This window comes from Polistes dominula, unplaced genomic scaffold (assembly GCF_049000335.1).
Source record: "Polistes dominula isolate Pdom_NZ unplaced genomic scaffold, Pdom_raw_medaka contig_16, whole genome shotgun sequence".
NCBI lineage: Eukaryota > Metazoa > Arthropoda > Insecta > Hymenoptera > Vespidae > Polistes > Polistes dominula.
The window spans coordinates 7,095,633-7,121,987 of record NW_028301040.1 but is presented as its reverse complement, the minus strand read 5'-3'; the positions used below and the strand labels follow the sequence as shown (position 1 = coordinate 7,121,987).

General features: G+C 32.8%; 1 protein-coding gene across 14 annotated transcripts in view; it reads right to left on the bottom strand.

The window, feature by feature from the left end:
* Window positions 1-57: 57 nt before the first annotated feature.
* kon (chondroitin sulfate proteoglycan 4-like protein) overlaps window positions 58-26,355 on the bottom strand; it is an 82,715-nt gene continuing 56,417 nt past the window's right edge. For all 14 annotated transcript variants that reach the window (XM_015328934.2, XM_015328933.2, XM_089174645.1 and 11 more), the window contains 7 exons: window positions 10,475-11,063; window positions 10,132-10,386; window positions 8,607-8,804; window positions 7,816-8,017; window positions 4,732-7,446; window positions 4,246-4,652; window positions 58-4,162 (listed from right to left, as the gene is read on the bottom strand). In XM_015328934.2, coding sequence (XP_015184420.1) covers window positions 2,186-4,162; window positions 4,246-4,652; window positions 4,732-7,446; window positions 7,816-8,017; window positions 8,607-8,804; window positions 10,132-10,386; window positions 10,475-11,063 — 6,343 coding nt within the window. In that variant the 3' untranslated portion in view covers window positions 58-2,185. The remainder of the gene's footprint in view (window positions 4,163-4,245; window positions 4,653-4,731; window positions 7,447-7,815; window positions 8,018-8,606; window positions 8,805-10,131; window positions 10,387-10,474; window positions 11,064-26,355) is intronic.

Here is a 26,355-nt window from a genome sequence, read left to right as displayed (position 1 = left end):
ATATATCTATATATATCTATATATCTATATATATGCGTATTTACTATCATGTAATAATTAACATCGCACATTCATTTTATTAGAATTACAAGAATTATGCATTCAGTCAGCAGGGAAAATACATTTCTATGAATAAACTATTTATATATTACAAGATTTAATATAGAAGTTTGGCACTCGGATCGGTTCACTTGTTGGATGTAAAAAAAGCCTAACTGTTTTCCATTTACATATTATAGCATATTCATTAAATTCTTATTCTTATCGGATGATTCTCGATAGAAATGATGTTATTGTATATGCTAATAAATTAGCAAAAACAGTATTCGCCACGTAAATACATATTACGATAATGATTAAGATATAATCATTAATTTCTATTATTAACATTCACATTAGAGCATCTTACGAATCGTACAATCATCCCTAAGGGTCCATTATCAAAGTCGTCGTTTAATTAAGGTCACCGTCAAATTCGTCTGAAGGCCTGCCAACGTAATGTTTTAATTCTTCGAATAAAAACACATACGATATTAGCTTCTTAATTTCCGATTAACATTGATAAATTTATGATATTATATAATATAATACTGAAATACGCATAAGATTCATTTTAACTTTCTATATCATTCATTATTTTTTTTATCTTACTGGATAAGATTTTTATGTATACGTAAACAGAACGTAATTTAACACATTCTTCCTTCTTATAATCAGTTTAATTTTACAAATCATTATAAATTTAAGATTTATCAACTATAATTTTCGTAGTACGATAAATAAATAATTCATGGTATCATCTAATTGATAATAGACCTAATCTGTATTGAATTTCTACGAAAAATCATCATTATAGTAATCACAAAATTTTTTCTTTTCTATTTATTATTATTACTATTATTATTATTATTATTATTATTATTATTATTATTATTATTATTATTATTATTATTATTATTATTATTATTATTATTATTATTATTATTATTATTATTATTATTATTTCTTTTTAAGATTATAAATACTGTTTTCTATTTTCCGAATGATGAAACGCAAGTAAAAAATTTGAATTTACAAAATAGTGCAGTGTGTAAAAGATATGTGCATAACGCGAGATTTTGAAGATTCTCTCATGTCCCAAGGTACGTCGTATAATTTTACGGGTTCACAAAATTTTTTCAGAGTAGCCTGCAAATAGGTCCGTCTAGTTTTCAAAATGGACGACGGATAATACATATTTTACATGCGTTTTTTTGTCTTATCTCTCTCTCTCTCTCTCTTTCTCTCTTTTTCTTTCACTCTCTCTCTCTCTCTCTCTCTCTCACATGGTATATTTATTTTTATGTACACGTATTGCGAACAATAACATCCTAATAAATCTCGGTGTAGTTGTCAGTCTTCGATAATAATTTGGCCCTCGTATCCCAACAATTCGCCAAACTGATACACAGAGTTCTTTAAGTACATTACGTATATTTTCTCTTCTGCGACGAATAAAATCTTCTGTGTCAATCTCGTTCGATGTCTCTATGTATTATATATTACATTTAAAAAGATCTCATCGAAGATGTAAAGAAACAAATGACAAAGTTTGTCGGTGTTCAAATCGGATAATGGCCGAGGTAGACGGGGATGATTCAAAGTAGCGACGATAAGTAAGGCCGTAGATCTTTGCATGAAACTTTTCCTTTGACCGAAGGCATATATTAGCAAAAGTGTATTTAGATTTACTAATAGGTTTCGGTAAAAAGTCGATTTCTCATTTAGGCACATCGAGTCCTTCGTAGTGACAAATATATGTAATCACGGACGACAATAGGGTCTTTTTTCTTAGGCAAAACATAAGATAGATGAGATATAGTCCGTTTTGTCGTATCTATCGTAATTAGAGCTATATACGCAACCTATTACATACATACATACTCGTACTGCCATTAGGAAAGTTTCACATGTTAATTATCGATTTAAAAGAAGAGAGAATATCTTCATTTTTACATATCCATTATGTGTTATGTATATCAGTATATGTATATACACGGTATTATTGAGTAACTTTCCTTTTAGGCACGCTGAGACAATAATATGGAATAATCATCCCGACATTTGTAACAAAGACAGTCTTCTAAGCGAGTATTTGGAAGCGCTACAGCTTGTTTCGTTTACGGCCCGAAGGCAACTCCTCCTGCTAGACCCAATACTGGTTTCTCCTCAGTAAAGGATTGTTGGTTCTTTGTGTAGTGGCCGATTGACAGGGTAGGTCCGAAGTATCAAAGCTACTCCACTCGTCACCATCCGCAACCCCATAAGGATACCTCGCAGATACGTCTACTTCTGAACCTGTTATACTTTCCAGAGGGTTCAGAGGTATTACTTTGCATTGTGGTAAAGTTGAAGTCATGCTTGGTAAAACTGGTAGTGGTGTGCTGGATGTTATTGTTCCGTGTTCGTTAGCGAAACGTTTGAGATGAGGTGTTGTAGGCATCAGATGATCAGGTGGTCTTGGTAAAGGCATCACGCCAACCGAAGGGGTTGTCTCAGGCTTGTCTTCTTCGGTACGTTTGTATCGATTATGTCTACATCTGATCGTAATTATCACAACGATACTTAAGAGAAAAGCACCAAGTAACATGCCTAGAATGAGCAAATAATCGTTGCTCATGTTAGGCGCGATTGCCATTTCACCCTCGTGACCGATAGGGTCCATAGGACCTGCCAATGTACTGTTGTAATCGTCCATGTCGAATTTAACGCGTATATCAAATTCACCAGTTGCCGGCTGAAATATCGAAGCCGCTAGTATAAATGCGAAACTGTCGCTTAATCCTTCGTATTCCATACTTGGTATTTTTTTACAGACAAGATATATTACACCAGACACAATCTCTTGATGAGTAAATCTTCCGATCTCTCTTTCGCGCGTTCCCCTTTTTTCTCCCGATGTTGAAGAACTTCTGATGATTCTCTTGATCTTGCCGTATTTTGGTTTCCTGATAATGGTATAAACTGGATTGCTACTAGTGAGTTTTGCCAAAGGTGTTGCATCCATATGTTGCAAAGTTATCTGATTTTTCTCTCCCATCAATGCTATCATTGGATTCGTTATCATCAAGGGAACCACCCTGATCTTAACACGAATATGTTGTTGTTCAAAACCGCTTAAACGAGCTGATAACTCCAAACTATCATTGGAAACTGTCATGTCCGTTTGTAAAAACATCACACTCTCAGATAATAAGTCTGTCTGTTTAAAATTCGTAGCAGCAGCGTCCCTCACATAAAGCACACCATGCTTCGGATTGTTTGTAACTTCGTAGCTCACCAAATCCTGTCTTGCATTCGTGTCGAGTTTTACGTTTTCTTCCGATATTGATGCTACGTTCGAGCCTTGCTGCAACTTTACCGGGCTTGGTACCGTCACGTTCAAACGAATTGCTAGAACGTGGACGTTGAAAACCGTGTAGGTAGGATTGAAACGACCATCCCAGACTCTAAAATAAAAGGAGGCAGCTTGCAAAGGACCATTGTGCTCGTAAACCAACCTGTTTGAATCCACGTCGAGTTGTGAAAATTTATTCACTTGTTTTACTTCCGAACTGTTTTGATCGAAAGGTAAGAGTAATAATCTACCAAAAGTAGGTCCTGATATGACGTCATAAATGATCTCTTCAGCTGGAGTATCAGGATCGATCGTTAATAGATTATCTCGTGTAATAGTTTGATTTTGATTTTGAACGACAGTTATGTAAGGTGCGTTGGTAATGAGTTTGAATGGTTCGTCATTAATTGGTTCAATTATAACCGATATACTGGTATTACATAATAATACGTGTCCAGGTGTTAAATATAACGAAAAGAATATTCGATCTTCCAATGTATCCGAATGATCATGATAATATGCAATTTTTCCACCTTCGATTTGGGGTTGGGTGAAAGTGGTTACGTTGAGATCAGGGTGTAACATCACATGACCATGACTCGGTTGATTGACCAATCTTGACAATACAGCAGGTTTATTGATCCCAGCGTTAGTTTGAAGGAAACTTATTATTCCACTGATGTTCATGATAACTGGAGCAAAACCACCTTCTTCGACTCTGACAGTTTTAGTAGAAACGTATCTATCCAAGCCACCACTCGAGACAGAGATGTCTATGTAAAAAACCTAAAAGTAAATTCGATTAGATTAATATTTCATGTTATTCTTTTGGAAAGTACGTAGATAGAGCTTATTGTTTTTGTTGGCACCTGATTCGTTATAGATCCAGTATAATGGGCTTCGATATCGAACGTGAAAGAGTCATTGGCTGTTAAATCCATAAACCGTATTCTATGTTCATAAAAAACTTTGCTGTCGTTTATGTCTTTCTGCGTAAATCGATCGACTTCAAGCCATACACCTTCACCAGTTTCCATAATGATCTTTCCCAAGTGTGGACCGTTTCTAACACTGTATTTTATTTCTCTAGCTTTGTCTGAACATCTTATTAACAAAAGCTTGTTCGAAATAACTTTTCTTGTTAAGGGAAAGACATTTAACGGGACATTTTGTTCTACTGTTAATCGTACGGGCTTTGCCACAATCGATATATTATACGCTTCTGTCGTATGTATGCCGTCATTCAACACGAAACTAAATTCCGCTTCAGAACCATCTAAAAAGAATATTTACGATGAAAATAATTAATATTTATTGATTAAGATAGTATTATTAATATAATTATTAATACTTACTGCTATGTGTAAAAACTATTTTGGATTCGTCGATTTGTTGTTGAGTAAAATTATAAATCTCAACACCAGATCCTAGCATAGAAATGTATCCATTTTTCATACTGGTTACATTAAACGTTATCTCGCTTGGAACAGTGTCATTGTCTACGGCAGCCAAATAAGAAGGCATCAAGATAACTGAACCACCTTGCCAAACGTTCAATTTAGTTTTATTCACAAGGACAGGCACTTCATCGTTGATAGGTTGGATCATGATCCAAACGTCAAAGGGTTCACTGATCTTATCTCCAGCTATGACGACCATTTTGAAGGAATCTTTAGAAAACTCATCACCATTGTGCTTGTACAATATCATGCCACCATTTAAATGTTTTTGCGGAAATTTCTTCACTTGGGAATTTCTCGTAGAATCGATAACAACGCCATGCTTTGGTTTCTCAATTATTCGATAATCCGTTACCTTACCGGCATAATACGAAGTTATCACGATAAAATCAGTTTCATCGAGAATCACACTTTTACCTTCAATTACATTTAGATTCTTAGCCTCGACGTAGAGTTTATCGGGAACTATAATAAAGTTCACACTGAGACCATACATCCACATGATCCCATTGGTAACATCAACCACAAACTTATCATTCGTTTGATTCATCACAGATTGAACATAAAACAAACGACCCTCGTTTATGAGTGCTTGATCAAATTGTTTGACCCAATTACCAACATATTCCTCCTTACTTTCCTCAATGTGTTCATCGTGACTTTGAATTTCCAAATAACCATTCTGTGGCCAATCTCTTAGGAAATAAATTATCTCCGAAGATGAAATTTTCGGATGCATTATCTCTAAGCTTTTTCTATTTATCAAAAGACTCGTTGACTCCTCGACAAAGATCGTTTTGTTATTCAGAACTGTCATGGCTTCCCAATAACTCGCTGGGTAAACTTTGATCGTAAAGATGCCTTCGGTTTCAGCACCCTTAGCTGAAATTTTGAACTTAAAGTCGTCCTTATTCAACGACGAACCCAGGTGTCGATAGGATATTGAACCATGAATCAGATCTTCTCCGGTAAATGCGCTAGTCTCTTTCGTGTGTTTTAAAAGTATTCCGTATTTAGGTTTATCCCAGATGGTATATTTAACTTCTTTTTCAAGCATATAAACATTCGTCTCAATTTCTAATTCCTTTGATTGAAATACTACGCTTTTGTTAAACTGAACGATTGATCCATTACTTTCTTTCAATCTAATATATGGTGGACTTGCTTCGATTTCTAGGATACCATCAGTACGAAAATGGCCATCGCTGACGGTGTATTCGATTTTTTCACTATCATCACCGTAATGTCGGAAGAGTATTTTTTCGTCATCTATATTCTTTTGGGTAAATTCTCGAATCTGAATGGAGGGATCAGTTATTTTATATATACCGCTCTTTCCATTATCTTTACGCGTGTATTTGATATCACTTGGTTTAGTATTAATATCCTTATCGGTATAGGCAAGATCCTTGTTAGTAATTAATTTTTCACCCTTGGATACTACGTGAAAGGTTTTATGAACTGTCCGTTCTGGAGGATTGTCATTCTTCATGATAACTTCAATACGAAAACGTCCAACGTACATAAAATCTATGGGATCCAAGGCAATACCAATATATTCGAAGGAGTCTTCCCTTGTCTCGGAATCATCATGGATGTAATAAACGGATTGAGTGAGCAATTCTTCCGAAGTGAAGTAAACGGCGTTGCTTCGAATTAATGATTTCGTACGATTTTGTACAACCAGCAAACCATGACGTGGATTTATCGTGATATTATAGATCAAGGATGATACACCATAATCCATGGTATTAGTACGTATCATTTTTAAGGCTACTTTCGAGCCTTCTTCGATCTTCAAAGTCTCCGTTCCTTCAACGGCCTTGCTGTTCTTTGCCAAATGATGTTTTAAGGATAACGTTGAGAGTATGTCGATGCATTGTGGCGCACTTACCCTAAACGCTAATTCGTCCTGAATAATAGAGTAGGCTCTTCTGTACAAACGATATCGTACTTTACCCGTATCTATGTCCTCTTGCGTGAAACTATCACCAGGGTTTATCTTTCGTCTAGTTACCAACAACTCTCCGTATCTTGGTCCTGTGCTTAAGGTAAATAATATTTTGTTCGGCGATGTGATCAATGGATTAGTTTGATATTTGACATTTTGTCCAGTTATTATGACCTCCGCGGTATTCGTAAAATTCACTAGAATCTTTTTCACCTCTTTTAATTCGAGATCGATAAAGGTAATACGAAAATCAAAGATCTGTTGCGTTTTAATATCGCGAACGCTGGCTTGAAATTTAAATTCGTCTTGCGCTGGACTACCGATATTATGAAGGTAACGAACCATATGCGAATTCACGTCATGACTCGTGAAATGATCAGTGTTTTGCCAGCTGCTTGAAACGTCTTTCATCGTTTGCAACGTACCATATTGAGGTGACGTACTGATATCATAACGTATTTCTATCGTATCGTCGTCAGAATTCGTTATAAATGATAAATTTGCTGGCGTTAAATAAGAGAAGGATCGATGCACTACGACCAATCCAGTATTATGCAAAAGTTTAATCTGTAGTTGGTAAGCAGAGACTCGTAGGTATGCTGGCTGACTGCTTTCAATTCCATCGCTCACTTGTAAACCCAGCATAGCATTTGATTTCGCTGAAAGCGTTTTCAAAAATCCAATTAAACGTCGATCTTATTTATCTTTATTAAAATTGGTGCTTCTCTTTATAGATTTTTCGGTATTTATATTCATCATAATTATACTTTATAGAGTTACTAATTAAGTGTAGTTTTTTTTTATGTATGAAATTGGAGTAATCGTAAATATTATTTTGTAGCAATTTATTTTTTGACTTTAAATAAAATTATAAATATAAAAACTGTAGGTATTTTAATTTTGAATGTTTGTATGTTTGAATGTTAATGTAATAACTGAATTTATTGACACTTGTATTTTACCGATATTCTAGAATTAGCTTTGTTTCGCTTAAATTCCAATTAATGGATACGAATAAAAGTGATTACCATTGCCACGGTGAACATAGGCGATCAGCCCTTGCATTAATTCGGCTTGGGTGAAGGTGTCGATCGGCTTAGAAGGATAAGTAATTCTTTCGATATGTCCAGCATCCGTGTCAGTGCGCAGGACCGTGTAGACCAAAGTTTCCGACGGTGTATCCGCGTCAATGGCCCAAATTAATTCTTTTGTTAAAGTTTTTCTAGTGCCCTGTTAGAAGCAGCGGTTAAAAGATTAATTGCTTGACCAAGGCGAACGTAGTGACAATAAAAATGCTATGATGTAAAAAGTGCATTATTTTTTTGCTTCGAACTAACCAATTTAGGAACCGGGCTTTGATAATCATCGTAAGAAACGATTTACATCAGAGTCAAGGAAATTTTCGTTTCGTTGAAAGCCATGATACATACTATATCATTATTATCGCTTAATAGCTTATAGGAAAATCGATCTCGTTGCGGTATAATTGTCACGTTCTCTACGATCTGGTAGGGGGAACAAAAAAGTCTTCGCTTGACCCCGATTAACCCACGAGAGTTATTATATGCAGAATTGTATGCATATAGAGATAGAAAGAGAGAGAAAGAGAGAGAGAGAGAGAGGGAGAGAGAGAGGAAGAGTAAAAATCCTTAACAACTTAATCCCATCGTGATGATTACAGATAATAGGTACTTTAACAGATTTTATTTGACATGTTCTTATAAAAAAAAAAGAAATTCGAATTACAAACGATTTAGGTTTTATAAAATAGAAAATGGATGAGGAAAAAGAATTTCAGATATTTCTATAAAATACTTACTTGAGCCAATCGTAGCACTTTTGCCGTTGGTATTTCTAAAAGTGGCGGGTCATTGACAGGGGTGACGTTGACATGAAGAGGAAACCTGAGTCTTCCTCGGAGATATCCTGGAAGCGTGTATCCCCTTCCTGCCACCAACGTCAGTTCCAGTATCATGCTATCTTCTGTGGTTTCGCTTCCATCGTGCATGTACTGTATCTGTCATAAGGGTAACCACCATACAGGTATATATATACTGTTATTAACCATGCATCCTTCCGTAAAACAAATTATTATACCGTTTACACGAATGGAATTATTCACACAATAGTATAGTGTGTTACAGTCAACATATGTCTAGTCAGAGTATAGTCATAAACGAATAAACGAATGAACGAATGAACGAATGAACGAATGAACGAATGAACGAATGAACGAATGAACGAATGAACGAACGAACTAACGAACGTGTACGAGAGTGTGTACTTTATTGAATTCGCTTTGAAATTCAATATCCCTGAAATAACTTGACTCGAGGACATGTTTGAAAATATATATTTTCTGTAAATTCATCGTGTTACATCGGTATGGTTATTTAGCTATATACTCAAAGTTAACTCATAGTATACGCTACTTAATCTCCAATTAAAACAAAATTCGTTTACTCTGTTTCACATAATTGATTCCACGGAAAATCATTAACAATGAATTATACAGAGGGAACAGTAGAATTCGTTGATAACGAAGCACTAGATATATCAATGAATTCATTTTAAGCAGAGAATTCGAAATTATCCATAGTGATGTGCGGTATATGTGGCTTCTATGTTTGATGGAAGGACTCTCTTTCTCTTTGTTAACGTAATTCGTAAATTACATGGTAATTTACGGTTAGTCGAAGTGTAACGAACTTGAGATTGTTTCAAGAATAGAGAATCCATTATATCCAAGTAGCTTTATGTATATATATAAATATATATCAACTGGTTTGTGTGTGTGTGTTTTGCTTAGAAACTACTACGATTCTAATCAAAATTAATAACGGAAGGTTAGGTATGAAGATCAGGATATCGTCTCGTCTCGTCGATTTCAAGAATTAACGAAGCAAAAATAAAACGATTACAAAGTAATCGACTAGTTAAATAAAGCTTGTAGGAAGAAGACTTAGGTAAGTATCAGGAAGAGTAACGTTTCGGAGATAAGCAACTTTCTACTCGATTTAATCCAAGGGAAAAAACATTAATGAGTGGTGGCGGTGTTTATAAATAGGCTACTGTCGTTGGATAAATTAAGTGTGGCTTGCGGAGTGAAGAGAGCAAGCAAGAGCAAGGGAGATCAAGCACGAGCACACAGCCCCAACCATTCTAAACTTAGTCTTTACAAGCTGTACTATCTATAGAGGCTGCTCGTATGACGAATCGGGACTAAGCATGACTTTACCAATAACATTTTTTACTTTTTTTACTTCACTAAATTTATAATTATCACGAAAATAATGAACAATATTTATTAAACACTTTTTGTACAGAGAAGACAAATATATTACCTTGTCACTATTGATATCTTGTAAAGTGAAGGAACGCTCGGTTCTTGAATTTAGCAAGTCCAAAGCCAAAGTTCCATAAGTAGGTGGAGTAACCAAATTAAAAAGAACGCCATCCTCTTCGACACCATACTTGGCAATGTCTAAGACCATGCCGATATTTTCACTCGTAACAAGTACGTGTTCACCTTCTGATACTGAAAGCGGTGAAAGAGATAGAATCTCCAAATTGACGGGCAGGTTAGCGTTCGAGTAAACCTGAAAGTAAATTCAAATAGATCATTTCATAGAATTTCATCGGTGAATCGAACCATTATCAAAACGATTATCAAAACGATTATCAAACCTTGTAGTCCTCAGCGAAATTGGGTTTGATACAGAGAGGCTGATCACAGGTACATTTGAACGAATTAACGCCCAGTTGTTCGCAAAGGGCATCATTGACGCATGGATCGACTTCAACGCAAGGAAATCCCCAAACGCATCCTACGACTATACCTTGACTAACCTTGACATCGGGTAAGCCGAGTTCCTTGTTGTCCAGCATCATGTTACGAAGACAACCCTTATAACTCACATCACCTGAACTAAGCCCTTTACCCAGTGCTCTGGCACGTTTATTGAGTTCCGTACCACCGATATAAAGCGTATCGGCCAAGTCCAGGTAACGATTGCCGCCGGAAGGCAAAGCTATCGTCTTTTCTTGACGATCGACGGCTATGCCAATACTACTTGGACTAAAGTCGACGATAATACGATGCCATTTACCATCGGACACCACATTGCCATGTATTAATTCTGTCGGACCATTTCCTTTGTTCATCAACAGTCGAATCTTTCCTTCGAATAACTCGATCCCCAAGTAATCTGCATATTGACCAGTGTTGTAGAGAAGCAAGCCACTTTCGGTTCCAGTTTTCATATCAAATTCCCATCTGTAAGGATTGTTAATTGAGCTTGGAATCTAGTTCGATATGCAAGTATTCGCAAATTTAGATCTAGTCGATAGATATTTATCTAACTATACATTTCATACAATTATCGAACATTAGATATCTATTTACTTGTTGAAATTGCTGTTGAATTTTCGAATTATCTTTAGTACATACGATAGAATATCGTACAACGGGAGTTTCTACAGTATGAATTTCTATAATGCGCCAAAAATATTACTGACTACTATTTCTATAGAATAACATTCTTCATAGATCTAATAAAATATCTATGGAAATTTCTTCTCTTTCGACATATCGTCTACTTTTAATAAATTTTTATTTAATTATATAATAATATACATTAATTTTGAAAAGTTTCAAGTTTCAATTAATAAAAACTTTTACTTCTCTTAAAAATGAAAGTAAGTTTGACTGAGAAAAAATTGTTTCTATGTTAGGTTGAAAACTTTGCAAACCCATTCACATAGGTTTCGATTATTTGTTGAAATTATTATTATATATAAATATTAGTAAGAAGTTTGATCATATATATGTAATATATATTGTAGTTGTATTTACTTGTCCTAATGTCTGATCGAAAAATCGAACACGTTGCGTAACTGTGAGAAAGCTCGTTATATCATACAAATAAAAGAAAAAGCTATTGGTTCGAGACATTCGTTAGATTGTTCATCTTTGAAACGACTTGACGGTTAACTCAGTCAGAAAGAAAGCAAAGCGATAAACTCGATAACTATTGAGCAAACCCTATGAAAGTAACCAATTCTTTGATATTATCCAACAGGGGGAACAAGAATTGCCTGCCAGTTGAATGCCAACGTTCCTCGCAATGGATATTGAAATAGGAATGAGACTTTTGTAAACACGTTCGATCGATTTCGCATCGTTAAGACGTTCTTCCGTTTTACGAAACTTTAGATACTACTACTCTCCTCTTAAAGGGAAAATCTCATTCCTTTAGCTTGAACTTTGATTGGAATCAATTCTAAAACGTGCAAAAGTTTGATAACAAATAAGTCTATTAGTATGTCATCGTAACTTCATTCAATAACTTTTATCCTATTAAACTAATTTATTTCTAAATTCATCAACATATCTCATATATTTTCTACGATTTGGAAATTTATTTGGTCAATATTTTCATTTGATAAATATATATAATTTTTTTGTTTAGTTTATCAAAAGTGATTGGATAATATTTGGTAGGAAAAATGAATTAATTACGCAATCTCTTTTTTACGCACGCTTATCACATCACAGTTTAATCACGTGCAAGCTAATCGATAAAGAGATAGCAGCAGAGCTAACGCCCTCGTCATTTCCCAAACTTCATAGACGTTGTGTGAATCCTAATAGTTGTAGACAAAGCATCCTCGTTACACGCACATTCATATAACATATTACTACGCATATATGAATACATAGACACATACACATACATCATACCACATCACTCCACACTCGATGTATATATGTGTATATGCACGGTCTAGAGTGATTCTCCTCTTCGAACCATCTTGGTTAGAAACCTTTGAAACGAGCAATTTGTACCATCACACACATCATCAATTTATCTTTGTCTTTGAACTAAGAAAAAAGCTATTCTTCAATAATAGCAAATAATAATACGAGTTTTCTGAATTGTTCAAGTTTTGGAGAATTAATATTATTAGCGTATCCATGCACATATATGTATATGTATGTTAAATACATATAGTATATATATATATGCATCGAGCAATTTGCGTTTAAACTGAACTTTCTCGATTCTCTTCCCTATTTCGATGCTTTCACTGAAAGGAAAATGAAACTACTTCGAAACGATCCATTCTCAAAATGTTTCACGATAATGGTATAGATAGTTAGGTATGCATTTAATTTATTTTCCTGAAAAAGAGAAAATATTCAAATTAAAATATACCAATTTAAAGTAAAACTTGAATATTCCTAGATGAACGTTTAAACGACTACGATGTGTTTTGTATTGGTTATCGCTTTCCACTACATTTGAGAATCACTGTTTGCATGAGTGATGCCTAAATTGCATTCAGTAGACTGTGATGTGTAACAGGTATGCACTAAAATATATTCTATTCCAATGATATATGATATCTATACAATAATAATAATAATATGTGAGGTATATATTTCTATATTTTGTATACATATATTACATTATGTATATATCTACAGCTTTGAGATATTGTATATTAAAGTTTTTATGAATAACGATAACCTTATTTATGTTAAATAAAATAATGAGTGAAAATGAATAGATCGAAATAAAAAAATAAATAAAGGTAGCGAAAAGAAGATATTGGAATATGATTTGTATAACGTAGGACATAACTCGGAAAGTTGGAAGAATATACGCGTCATTGTTTGAATAAGCAAACTCATTTTTGTGTTAATACAAACGTGCAGATACGTATGTATGTATTATACGTATATTTACTTTTTCATTTTTAATTCCCCTTAAAATAATTTCATGCTAACAATAAATGCATTCTCTCATCATTGTAAGCAAACGCAATACAAAAGTTCATAACGAAATAACAAAACTATGAATAATCGAGAATAATTGTTTATATACATTATATTTATTTATTTATTTATTTATTTATTGAAATATTACATTCGTTTGATAAATGAAGTTTCTTGTTTTTTTTCCTTTTTTAATGAAGAAGTTTGATCGAACTAAAAATATAATTCATATAATATTTCGATAAAGTTGATTTTGATTTATTCAAATTTAAGTATATATATATATATATAAAAGAAGTATGATAAAATTTATTCAAGTAAAAAGGATCTTCCAGATTTTCTTTCACCATATCTTATTTTTGTTAAGCCGCATTGCTCTCGCGGAAAGTTGCAATTTCTCTTCCTTTTACTCAGTATGCGAGTAGAAAGGTCTGGAGTTACGATATTCCGAATCACTTCAGCTTTGCCTTGCTTTCCTAGTAAAGAGACCGAATCATGCATCTTTCATTTTCGAACTTCTCCCTCGTTTCTAAGCTCCTTCGGTCGACGAAAGAGAGAAAGAGAGAGAGAGAAAGAAAGACTCTTCATATTACAAGATTTCTCAGAAAATATGCAAAATGTTACCTAACAACTTCTTGCGCAATTCTCGATATCATACCTAGCTCTTATATTTGAAGATACATCTACTACAGTCATGAATATTTATGATATTTATTATGCGCAATATAATATCAATTATTATTGCGAACAAATTGAGAATCGATTTAGAATAGTTCGCTCTGATTCGTAATTAAGATTTTTTTCTTTAATTCGAAACTTTTATTATATATAGGTGCACACACACACACACCTTATACCTTTTCAATTTATTCTTGAATATTACTTTGTTCCAAAGTTGAATATTCAAGAAGGATAAGTAAAAACAAAGACAGTATCGAGCCAAAGTGGCTTGAAAGATAATTCGTTCTCTCACGTGGAAAATATAAAAGTTAGTTCTATCGGAAAGAAAGGAAAGTGTGATGCTGCCCGTGGAACCAGAAGGTGTAACCGAGTGGAACTACAAAGCACAATGAGAACGAGCTTGCCTCGTCTAGAAATATAAAGAGATCAAACACGCCAACTTGACAAATAAGCGTTCGACAATAATGAAAAGTCAACTTTTAGTTTCATTTTTTTTACCTATTATAAGAATCATTATCAAATAATTAATTATTTTTTTCTATTTAAACAAGTTAATAACATTTCTATCTTTCAATAAGATAGAACAGGTCAAATAGTTGAAATATTTTCTAATAATTATCATTATTAATTTGTGATTACACATGAAATATTATTCGATATATAATATTAATATTTGTTTTTGGTTTGTAATACTTTTTGTGGATCACCCTGTATACAAGATACCTACACATAACTATGTAGTATGATATACACACATATATATATATATATATATATATATATATATTTTCAGAACAAATAATTCAATTCATTCCTCTTATCGGGATGCCGAGATCGATCTGCAGCACGTTCGTTCTTCGAATTTTATCCAGTGATTCCTTTCATTCAGCTACCCTCAAACTACTCTCTTCTATGCTAACACGTTCGTTACGCTTCACAGGAGAAACGATTCGACAATTGTCATTCGAGTATGTGTGCTCACTTTTGTAGACGATTTTCGAATGCCATCGTTCAAATGAGCATTGCTGATTGTGAGACATATTTGACATTGGTAGAATCGAAGCAAAGTAATATAAACTAACATCTAGCTAAAATAAACTTCTGAACTTTTTGACCTGTGTTAAACTATTATTGAAAGAAAATGAGCGAGGATAAAAGTCAATTGTTATAGCAAGTAAAAAATTTGTTGAATATTTTAACGATATTACAGAACTTTTCATTTGCTTCGTTTTAAAATCTGTTTCATAATGGAACGGGTATTAATTTAACATGTAATTACAGAGAGAAATGAAAGGAGCATAGTCAATGAAAACGATACAAATTTCGTTTTAATATTGGTAGAACCGTGCTCGAAGTTTTTCCATCTCTATTTAATTTTTTTTCTCCATCCATCAACACTTTTGTTTTTTTTTTTACTGGCCAATCGATGAAGAAAATAAAAAGAATGTAATAAAAATAGTCGATATTATCGGGAAACGTGATATAATAATATAAAACGTGAAAATTCATACAGAATTAAACCTTCTTTTTTGTTCTTATTTTAGAATTGTTTTTCTATTTATAAAGGAAATTAATTTATTATATATATATTGCTAAATACAATTAAACAGTATGTTTAGGTACATATGTATATCTATGATATAGATAGTCAATAATCTAATAATTACTATCTAAATGTACTTGACATTATGTTTAATTTAATTATCAATATATTGATTTGACGTTGATTATCGACACATCATTTGATTGACATCATTTTGTTTCAAAATGGTTTGTAAAAGATTGATACTAGTTATTAAATTAGTTTAAGCGTGTAACTTGAAATAAATCTTCGATTTATTTTTCAATTTATTTCGCATACAAAGTTTTATATTATTTATTGAAAAATGAATGTTTCATTAGGCAACGCTATTGTTTTTATTAAAAAGTTAAAATTGTTTGTATAAAAGCAATCACGAGATGGGTATTTCATTTGTATTTTTATTTTATTTTAAAGAGAACTTTCGTAACGATAATTAGTAGATTTGCAATATCTGTTTCTCATGTATTATCTCAAACATAAGCTTTTAACAATATCAAAATGCATATGTGCATGCGCACACGTTCGATCGTGTGAAAATGAATAAAAATAAAATTTAAAATAATAATAATAATAATAATAATAATAATAATAATAATAATAGCAATCCATTAGGACGAAGATTGACGTTTCTAGGGGGCAAAAAAAAATTCAACCACGAATGAATTTACAAATTAGACTTCGTGCTTTTGAAAATGTTGAATGTTTTTGAAAAGTCGAAAGGTTGGAACAAAATATGCCACTCTGTGACATGCTTGAGAGAAAAGTAATATCGTACGAGGTAATGCACCGTCGTCATACGAGAGAAAATAATTATAAAAACGTCATGTATGTTAAAATTACGTGAACGAGAGTGAAGAAGACAAAGAGATACATAGATATATATATATATAGCGAGAAAGAGAGGGATAGGTTAAATTCATAAAGATCAAACATTCAACGGGTTGTCGCATAGGGAGAAAATACGATACGAGAGTGGAAAGGTTTCTCTATTTGCTGTTTATTGCGATCCCGGGAATATCTCATAGGCAATCGCATTGAAATTCACTCGAGGAATCGTACTTTAAATCGCTCCGTTGGCACTTCTTTGCGTTTTCCTTCGCTCCATTGGTAGTCACGAATACATTGAGAATGTTAGCAGTTCCGACCAGGCGTGTCCGGTTCGAGGTTTCCTCTCGTAACTTCAATAAAATCACGACTAGACAAGAATCGACCTTTTAAATGTACCTTTAACTTCGTCTCTTACAAATCTTTTTTCTTTTTTTTTCATTTTAGAGACAGTTTGATGAATGATATTGAACCTTATCTGGACAAAGCGAGTTCAACAATTGTACTATCGATTCTTAGGTAAAATAAGGTAATAGGTAATATGAAGTAATAATGGATGAAGTTAACTCGAATGGAAGTTTTTCTTAAATTCACGAGGAGGGTTGAAAAGTTTTGAGTTTTTTCATTGGCTAATTATTTATTTTATTTTATTGATTATTTATTTATTGGCTATTTATTTATTTTATTTTATTTTATTGGGCCTATATATTATTAATCTTTTTCATTTTCAAATAAAATATTTATATTCGTGACTGATATATTAAATAAAAATTCTTTTGTGTTCGATCTGAAACAATCGTAAAAGAAATTTTGCATGTTTTAAAGTAACGTACAATTTAACGTATAAAATGGAATAGAAAATAAATGAAAAGATATCGTAAGACTTTCATTCTGATTGGTCTCTATTTCAATTTAAATATCGTTCAATCCAAACAAAGATATCATAAATTGCATTCTGATGGATATCTATTAATTTTTAATTAAATATCAACCAATGTCGATTCAGGTATAAGACAAAATTGATAGCAAAGATACGAGATAAAGTTTTGATATTGATCGATTCGTACTAATTTTAATTTAAATATCGTTCAATCCATGCAAAAATACCATCAATTGGACTTTTATTTAACTCTATTAATTTTCATTTAAGTATTTCAGATATAAGATAGAATTGAAAGTAAAAATAGATACTTTTTCTTCAAGCCGATATATTGGACTTTTGGTATTCAATGGAGGACTATAAATTTATTAAATTTCTGACTAATTATGGTGGTTCCTTTTTTCAAACGAAGATATAAACAATTGCATTCTAATTGTTCCGTATTATAATTTCGATGTTAATTTTCAATCTTAACGGATAAAGTTGCATATAAAGCAAAAGGAAATATGATATCGTATTACGTGATCAAAATTCAAGCTTAAGATATTCATAACTAAGTTAAGTCGGTATTTATCATATGAACGTATTTTGTTCCTTAGCACGAAATTCTTCGTGAACTGAAGCACGTCGAAATTTGCTCGAAGACTTGTAATTTGAATGTGCCATGTCTACGTCGCTTAATGCGTTTACTCTATTAGCGGTTCGCGAATGCGTCTTGAATATTATCGTTTCTGACAGTATGTGTTAACAGGTATCGAGTTAAATTCTATCTTTTACGACAATCTCTTCATCATCGTCGTCTTTTAAACGTATTATTTCAACGATATTAACGTCATTTATATCATTCAAAAAATGATAACGTTAAAGAAATTTAGTAAATCTTTTTATTTCTGAATATTTTGTTTAAATGAATGCCTAAAAATTCAAAAAAAAAGTCGTATTCGTAAATTAACAGTTAATCGGTATTGCGAACACGCATTTAACAAAATGTATTATTACGGTTTCATCAGTAAAGGGTTAATGATCGAAACACGTCGCTTTCATATGTTTAGCGTCACACTAAAATTCACTTTGGATCCTCGTTGTTTACATCTGTCGGTACTCAGTGAACTTAATTGCTCCTAGCGTTGACCTCTGCTATGCTATTTGCAATGATTTTAAATGCAAATTTAAGTAAATGCAAAGCGATTTAATAAACTTACCAATGATATACGTTACATTTAGTTGAGTTTAAAAATAAATCATTAAAGTTATTCGTTTCATTTTTTCCCCATCACAATATTTGAATTATTATAATTTATATATAGTCAATTAAATCTTATATCATATGTGAGAAGGATAATAGCTACTTTGAGTATTAATGTTAAACGTTTATCCTCTTAGTAGTTAATGTACGCTTGACAAAACTTTATTGAGTTCGAAGGTAGAAACGTTTGTAGGATAAGTTTTGAAGGGATCAAATAAAATAATCATCTAGGATAAAAGTTATTTTAATTGGAAAGTATTTATTTCCCTTTTCTTTTTGATCAAATCCTCGTCATATAAAAAAAAAGGTCTAATATTGATTACTAATTCAAGTATAAATTGCCAACTATCGTGTTAGAAATAACATGAATATCGTAGGATATAAAAAAAGCTTTTGTAAAATGACTTTTTCGTGCGTGCACGATTCGATTTGTGTAAATTCGAAATAATTGAGATTCGTTCGTAAAAAAAGAGGGAGAGAGAGGGACAGAGAGAGAGAGAGAGAGAGAGAGAGAGAGAGAGAGAGAGAAGAAATAAAATAAAAAATAAAAACCGAATATCGAGTGAAATCAAATTGTAACGTAATTCGTCTGCCAAACAGATTTTCAGTTTGACATGACGCAATACGTATACATATACTGAATTTGATATGCACGATCAACGAGAAGTTTCTCATAGGATCTTTTTAAAAATAAAAATGTAGAAGTGGGTGGGGACAAAAAAAGTGAGGGAAGAGAGAAAGAGAGAGAGGGGGGAAAGCTAATTCATTTTTCCAATTTTTTACTCGTTCTTTTTTTACACTATTCCTCTCTCTCTCTCTTTCTCTCATTCGCTCTTGTAGATACTATCGATTAATGGTACAGATTGCGTTCGATCGGAAATAGTACGATTTTTGTGTGAAACGAAATCGGGATTGGTTATCACGTTGCCCTCTCGAAAGCCGATCTTACTGATACTATTGTATATATGTATGTGTATGTGTGTGTTGGACGTGTGCTCGTGTGTGCGTGCATAGTATGTATAAAAACGTCGAACGAAGAATGCGTGGTCAGGGGTATGAGGTGTGAAGCGAGTGGAATTAGAAGGAAAGAACGAACGGAATTACAACGTGTGATTCGAGTTTTAACTGCAAAGTGGAAGCTTTGGAGATTAAATAAATACATTGAATTTGACGAAAAGCCGAAAAAAATGTCGAAAGCTTCGAACATTTATTTTTATATTTGTTCTTTTTTCTTTTTCTTCTTATTAACGTATAATTGTAAATGTTATATTGCACGAAAAGTTCGTTCAGAATTTATTTGTTGTTTATTACAAGTATAATCTGCTGTATGAATTAACATTTTACGCACATGAAATTTATAAAAGAAGAGTAGTTTTTCTATGTATAGGAGGATTGAAAAGTTTCGAGTCTATCTCATACAAAGGTTTGCAAATTTTTATCATGATCATTGAAAGGTTGAGTCAGTATTTATATTTTATTCTATTTTTTTACAATTTAAGGAAATTTTATTTCATTTTGAATAAAGGAAGAGCATTTAAAATGTTTAGTCTTTTAACTTTCGAAAATGATAATCCTAAGATTTAAATAATCACAGAACGTTAACTGTGTTGTAATCGCAATTATATTCGCCATTTTCGTTAACGATAGAAATTTTATAGCTATACAAAGTGTATCTGTATGTGTGAGAAAAAGAAATAATAGAAAGGTAAAGTTATCGGGGTCTTGTTCAGAGTGAATCACTTTTTCCAGCGGTGGTTTAGTTCGATACTGCATTCGCCCAGTATTTCCGTTTCTTTCGGAATAACGGTATAACGGAATCGTTCTTCTTCACGAATATTTCGATATTTCATCGATATCGATATTACTATTTGAAATCGTTTATTATTATAAGACTTTTCTATATCGTTGCCAAGACTTTGTGATTCTTTTGGCACCAATCAATTTATCCAACAATCGATACAATTAATCTATAATGAAGATATCAAAGTATTTTACGTTTTTTATTTTTTTTTGGTTTATAGCTTTTACTATTAATATTATTATTTTTTCGAATTGTCAAATATTTAATCGATAATAAACGGAATGATTCTGACAGTTCAACGTTTTTATTTCGATCAAAACTTACTGTTAGTACTTTTTTAATGGTCACACAAGAACAAGGTTAATTAATATCGACAATCAAGAGAAAGATTCTAATAATTGAACTTTATTATTTTCATCAAAATTTACTATTATTTTCTATTTTTTAATTAGCACACATACATACACACAGAGAATTAATATCGATAATTAAAAGAAAGATTTTGTTAGCTGTACGTTTTTATTTCAATCGAAGCTTATGGTTTTTCTTTAATTGTAAGACAAGAATGCTGAGTATAACGTGAACATTGTTTTTTTTATTTATGTTTTCATTGTTAATACAGCTATTTATATGAAATTCGTTGTAACGACGAAATCATTTATTTTTCATCCTTACATTAATAATTTCTCTATTACTAAACCAGCAATATGAAATTCGGCGAATGGAGTATCGCATATTATAAAGTTATTCACGCCATGTTAACATTATGGTTTATAAAATAATAAAATCGTTCGTACTTTATCTACTTATTAAGTTCCTAAATGAATTTTCCCCGAGTTAGGGCTTATTAACTAAATTACTTGTTCGCATACAGAAAAGCACTAAATTTACCGTATATTATTACAATTTATTGGGTCTACAAGTAAGTTTCTAGCGTTTTTAAATAGAAAGTGTCACGAGTAGATTCCGGGCAGAAATGTCACATCTCATGTGTCATTTTCGAAGCTTGTGTATCTGTTAAAAACATTGCATCATCATATTTGCGCATTTCTATCGGCGTCATATATTTTATGAAGCAAAAACATGGCAAGTTATGTGCCAAATAAGCGTCATTTGCGGGAAGCGCTGCTTCTATTCTTTAATATGAAGAAAAGTGCAGCTGAGGCCTATCGTTTGCTTCTGGAAACTTACGGGGCGGAATGTATTGGTGAATTGACGTGTCCTGAGTGGTTCAAACGGTTCAAAAATAGTGATTTTGACGTTGAAGACAAGGAGCGCTCCGGAAAGCCGAAAAATTTTGAAGACGAGGAATTGGAGCCTTTGCTGGATGAGGATCCGTGTCAAATTCAAGAAGAGCTTGCTGCATCATTGGGCGTCACACAACAAGCCATTTCCCTGCGCCTGAAAGCTTTAAGATTCATCCAAAAAGTTGGAAATTGGGTGCCGTACGAGTTGAAGCTGAGAGATGTCGAACGGCGACTTTGCATGTAAGAAATGTTGCTGCAGCGGCATAAAAAAAAGTCGTTTCTGCATCGTATTGTCACTGGTGGCGAAAAGTGGATCTATTATGATAATCCTAAACACAAAAAAACATATGCAAAGTCTGGCGAGCCGGCCAAATCGACGCCGAAGCGAAATATTCACATGAATAAGGTCATGCTCTGCATATGGTCGGGGCAGAAGGGTGTCATATACTACGAACTGCTTCCGAGTGATCAAACCATCAAAGGATTATTGTATCGAACCCAACTAATTCGTTTGAACCTGGCATTGGCGGAAAAACGGCCAGAATATCAGACCAGGCACGAGTCCGTAATTTTTCACCACGGCAACGCTCGGCCACATGTTGCTGCTTCGGTCAAAAACTACTTGGATAATAGTGGATGGAAAATTCTGCCTCACTCGCCTTATAGTCTAGATTTGGCGCCATCCGACTACCACTTGTTTCGGACGATGCAGAATGCTCTTACCGGAATGCGCTTCACTTCAGTAGAGGGAATCAAAAATTGGCTCAATACGTTTTTGGGCTCAAAAGACGAGAACTTTTTTTGGTCCGGAATTTACAAATTCTCAGAAAGATGGGAAAAAATTGTATTTTCCGATGGACAATATTTCTAATGAAAAATATGTAACCATTTTTTCAGAATAAACCCTCAAATTTTATGAAAAAACGCTGGAAACTTACTTGTAGATCTAATATAAGGTTTATTTTTTAGTATAAAAGTAACAAATATATAAAAGAGTTATTCGTTCAATTTTATAGAAAAGAACAATTCTGATAATTCGACGTTCTCGTTTCCAATGAAAATTACTGATGAAATGAAAATGAAATTACAAATGAAAATTATGAAAATTCTTCTTTTTTTTTTATTTACCTAATTATTAAATAATTGATTGATAATTTAACCCATTACCCACCAATGGCCTTTTTTGAGACGCATTTGCAAATTTTTTTTTAAGAACTGCAACTTCAGAATGAAATATATTCGTTGAAATCATAAGATCGTATCTCGTGCTTCATAAAAATATTACAAATTCTCACTATTTTATTTTAAATTATTAATCAATGATATAAAATAATTTTTATATTGAAATAAAAAAAAAACAATTGTTACAAAAATAGTTCTATTTGGTTAGTATGAATATCATTATACAGTTAATTTAATTTATTTTTTTTCAATTTGTATTTTAGCTGGTAATGGTTTAAGAGATGAAATATTCCGATAATTCCAATTTTAAATTGTAACATCCTATTATTAATTCTTCTTCATTGTTACTATTATTATTTGAAAATCTTGTTTTAATCGTCAGATGATATATACCAGTATAATCCTATCCAATTATTGTGTTAGAAGAGAGAGCGTTGAACGCTGTAGTAGCAGATATTCCCATATAGGGCTATAGGGTAGGTATAGGGGGGGGGGAGAAGAGGGGTAAGTCACTAACGACACGTTGAAGTTGCTTTTTGTTCGGTGCATCAGAACAGGTGGTGTTATCATGCGTTGAGTATCTTGTTCAACACAGTTCGACATGCAGTAGCTACGTGCTACTTGACAAGTTTTGCTAGCTATTATACATAGATTAGATTCCATTGAAAGAACGTCTTCGACAACGTTTTTATACCATCTCTATCTTTTTATTTCTCTTTTATTTTGCATACAAGGCCACTAGAGGAAGTAGACACAGTCAATGGAACACTGACTCCACAAAATATTCGCACATTGGGTATATAACAGTAGTAGTAATAGTAGTAGTATGTGGATGAAAAAAAAAAAGAAAATGTCCAAATGTTGTTTGAGATTTCGATCAAACTCGTATGAAACGTCATTGACTGCAGGAAACTATTTTTCTTATCGTTGAAAATAACTACAAAATAGAGAGTGAGAGAGAGAGAGAGTAAAAAAATAAAGATGAAACTGTCGGTCCTTAGGACACTTCGTCCGCGTTTTTTCTATACGATTCTCTGATAAATCGAGAGTGCAATAACACGAGAATATCTTTTTCTGGCGATCTCCGATTGCACGACGGTACTCTAGTAAATGTACTCGTTTATGTATATCTCTACAATCTACATGTATACATAGATATGGGTATATATGTATTGCAGTATCCCTATCAGTCCAGACGTACTCTCATTTCAGTTAGTTATTATTCGCTCTATTTTCTATGGGAGTTTTTGTACGTGAACGATCTCCTACGTTATCCTTGAATCAGTTTACATTACGAACATGCATGCATACATATGTACGTATGTTCATGTGATGAAGATGAACGCGTGAGGAAGAGAAATAAACGAAAAAAACAAGCGAAGAAAAAAGAAACTAGCGGACGTGTATTATGCAAAATCGCGTAAAAATGCGACTAAATCCAAGTTCGCATAAGCGAAAAAACACGAGCTCGAGATACGAGTATAACTTTGTACTGAAAGTAATTAATATAAAAAAAAAAGAAAAATATGTATAAAGAATAAGAGAGAATGAGAATGAAAAATCGATTGATTTTAAACAAACTATCATAAAAATTGCAATCTTTCTTATCCGATTTAACTGACATTATTTTATTATTAACACATCTTGCGCTGGAACTTTGCCGCCAAAGTCTAACCGTGTAGCGGGTGAATTTTTACAGTTCGGACGCAAAATTCCTTCTGCATAAAATAGCTTCTATTTATAAACATTAGGTTTTTTTAATAAATAAATATATAATATTATTTATTAATTTTTAATAATATAAATATTTTATTTTATTTTTTATATAACATGTAAAATAGAGTTTTTACTTATATATTATTATATATAATATTTATATATTATACATATATAAATATAATTTATGAAAAATTTATAACATTTTATTATAAAATAAAAATATAAATATATATAAATTTATATAAAAGGAAAATTTTAATATAAATATAAAATAATTATTTAATAAATAAAAAAATGACATTCGTCGTTTCCCGCTTATAATGTGTTAAGTATAATTACTTGAGAACAAAAAGTTGAAATCTCATTTCTCTTTTTATTTCTCTACTTTGGAGCTTTTTACCATAAAAATCATTACCTTATTTGCATGTAAGCTACTACCAACTCGTGTAAGAACTACCTGTTATTTTGAATCATTAGGAAGAACGTGTTGTACTTGAGATAAAAATTGTTTAAAGAGAATTTTACGAGGATGAAGAAGGTGAAGGTGTACATACCTATGCATAGTCAATTTAGTCAAAAAATTAATTACTATGTTGATTTTGAAAATGTTTTATTTGTCCTTTTATTTTTCGACATAAATATCATTCTTTGTTTCACCTAGATCACAATAAAACTTGACTTCCATCGTTTAAGAATAACAAAAAAGGTATTTCTCTTTTGTCAAGTAGTATGAAAAGTTTTGTGTCGTAGTGATATCTTTGGAAAAGATGTAGGACGGAAAAGGGGTACGGAAATGGCGCGAAAAATTGTCCTCCACCTCGCGTTTCCTATTCTTCATCCTGGTTATCCTCGTCGTAAATGGTATTTGTAGTTGTTACATCCGGCTTGTTGGCCGTAGCAACAGGTATCTCAGCGTACATTTATTTTCAACAACGGTGTAACAGGATAGCGGGAGGTGGTGTTCGAGGGAAAGTAAAAGGGGGTGGACATTGTTGCGTGGCGTGGCGTGGTGTGGCGTGGGGTGCTAAGCATTGAATTAAGAATCTCTTAGCGAGCTTTTTAATTTAGAGAAACAAAGGATCGTGTCTATTGTAGTCATGTGGTGGCGCCATGGTGGTTTCCAGTCTGTCTCGGCAAAGACCTCGAGATAAGGAAAAGATACTTCAGAAAAGGCAAACACGGTTTGTACTCATGGTAACGCTGAAGTTGCAACTCGACAAAAAACAAAAAAGGAAAAAAGAAAAGGGAATCTCGTGCATTCGGCACGACTCTCTTTCCACGCGTCGTACACCCTTTATAAGTATCGTGCGAATACAAAGTGGTCGCTTCTGCTCCGCGACACACCGTCTTTCCTTTCTCTTTTTCTATTTTTCATCTCATTTCTCCTTTCTTCCTTTCTCTTATTCTTTCTTTCCTTTCATACGATTCAAGCTGGTTATGTAAAAACTTTTGAAATTGCATCCAAGTGCTGGGATACGAATGCCCCTGTTCAAGAGAAAGACATTTTTTTCTTTACTCTTTCCTTTGTTTTTTTCTTCTTCTTCTTCTTCTTCTTCTTTTACTTCTTCTTCATCTTCTTTTCGAAAGACAAAAACTTCACTCGAGTACGTCTCTTATGAGGGAT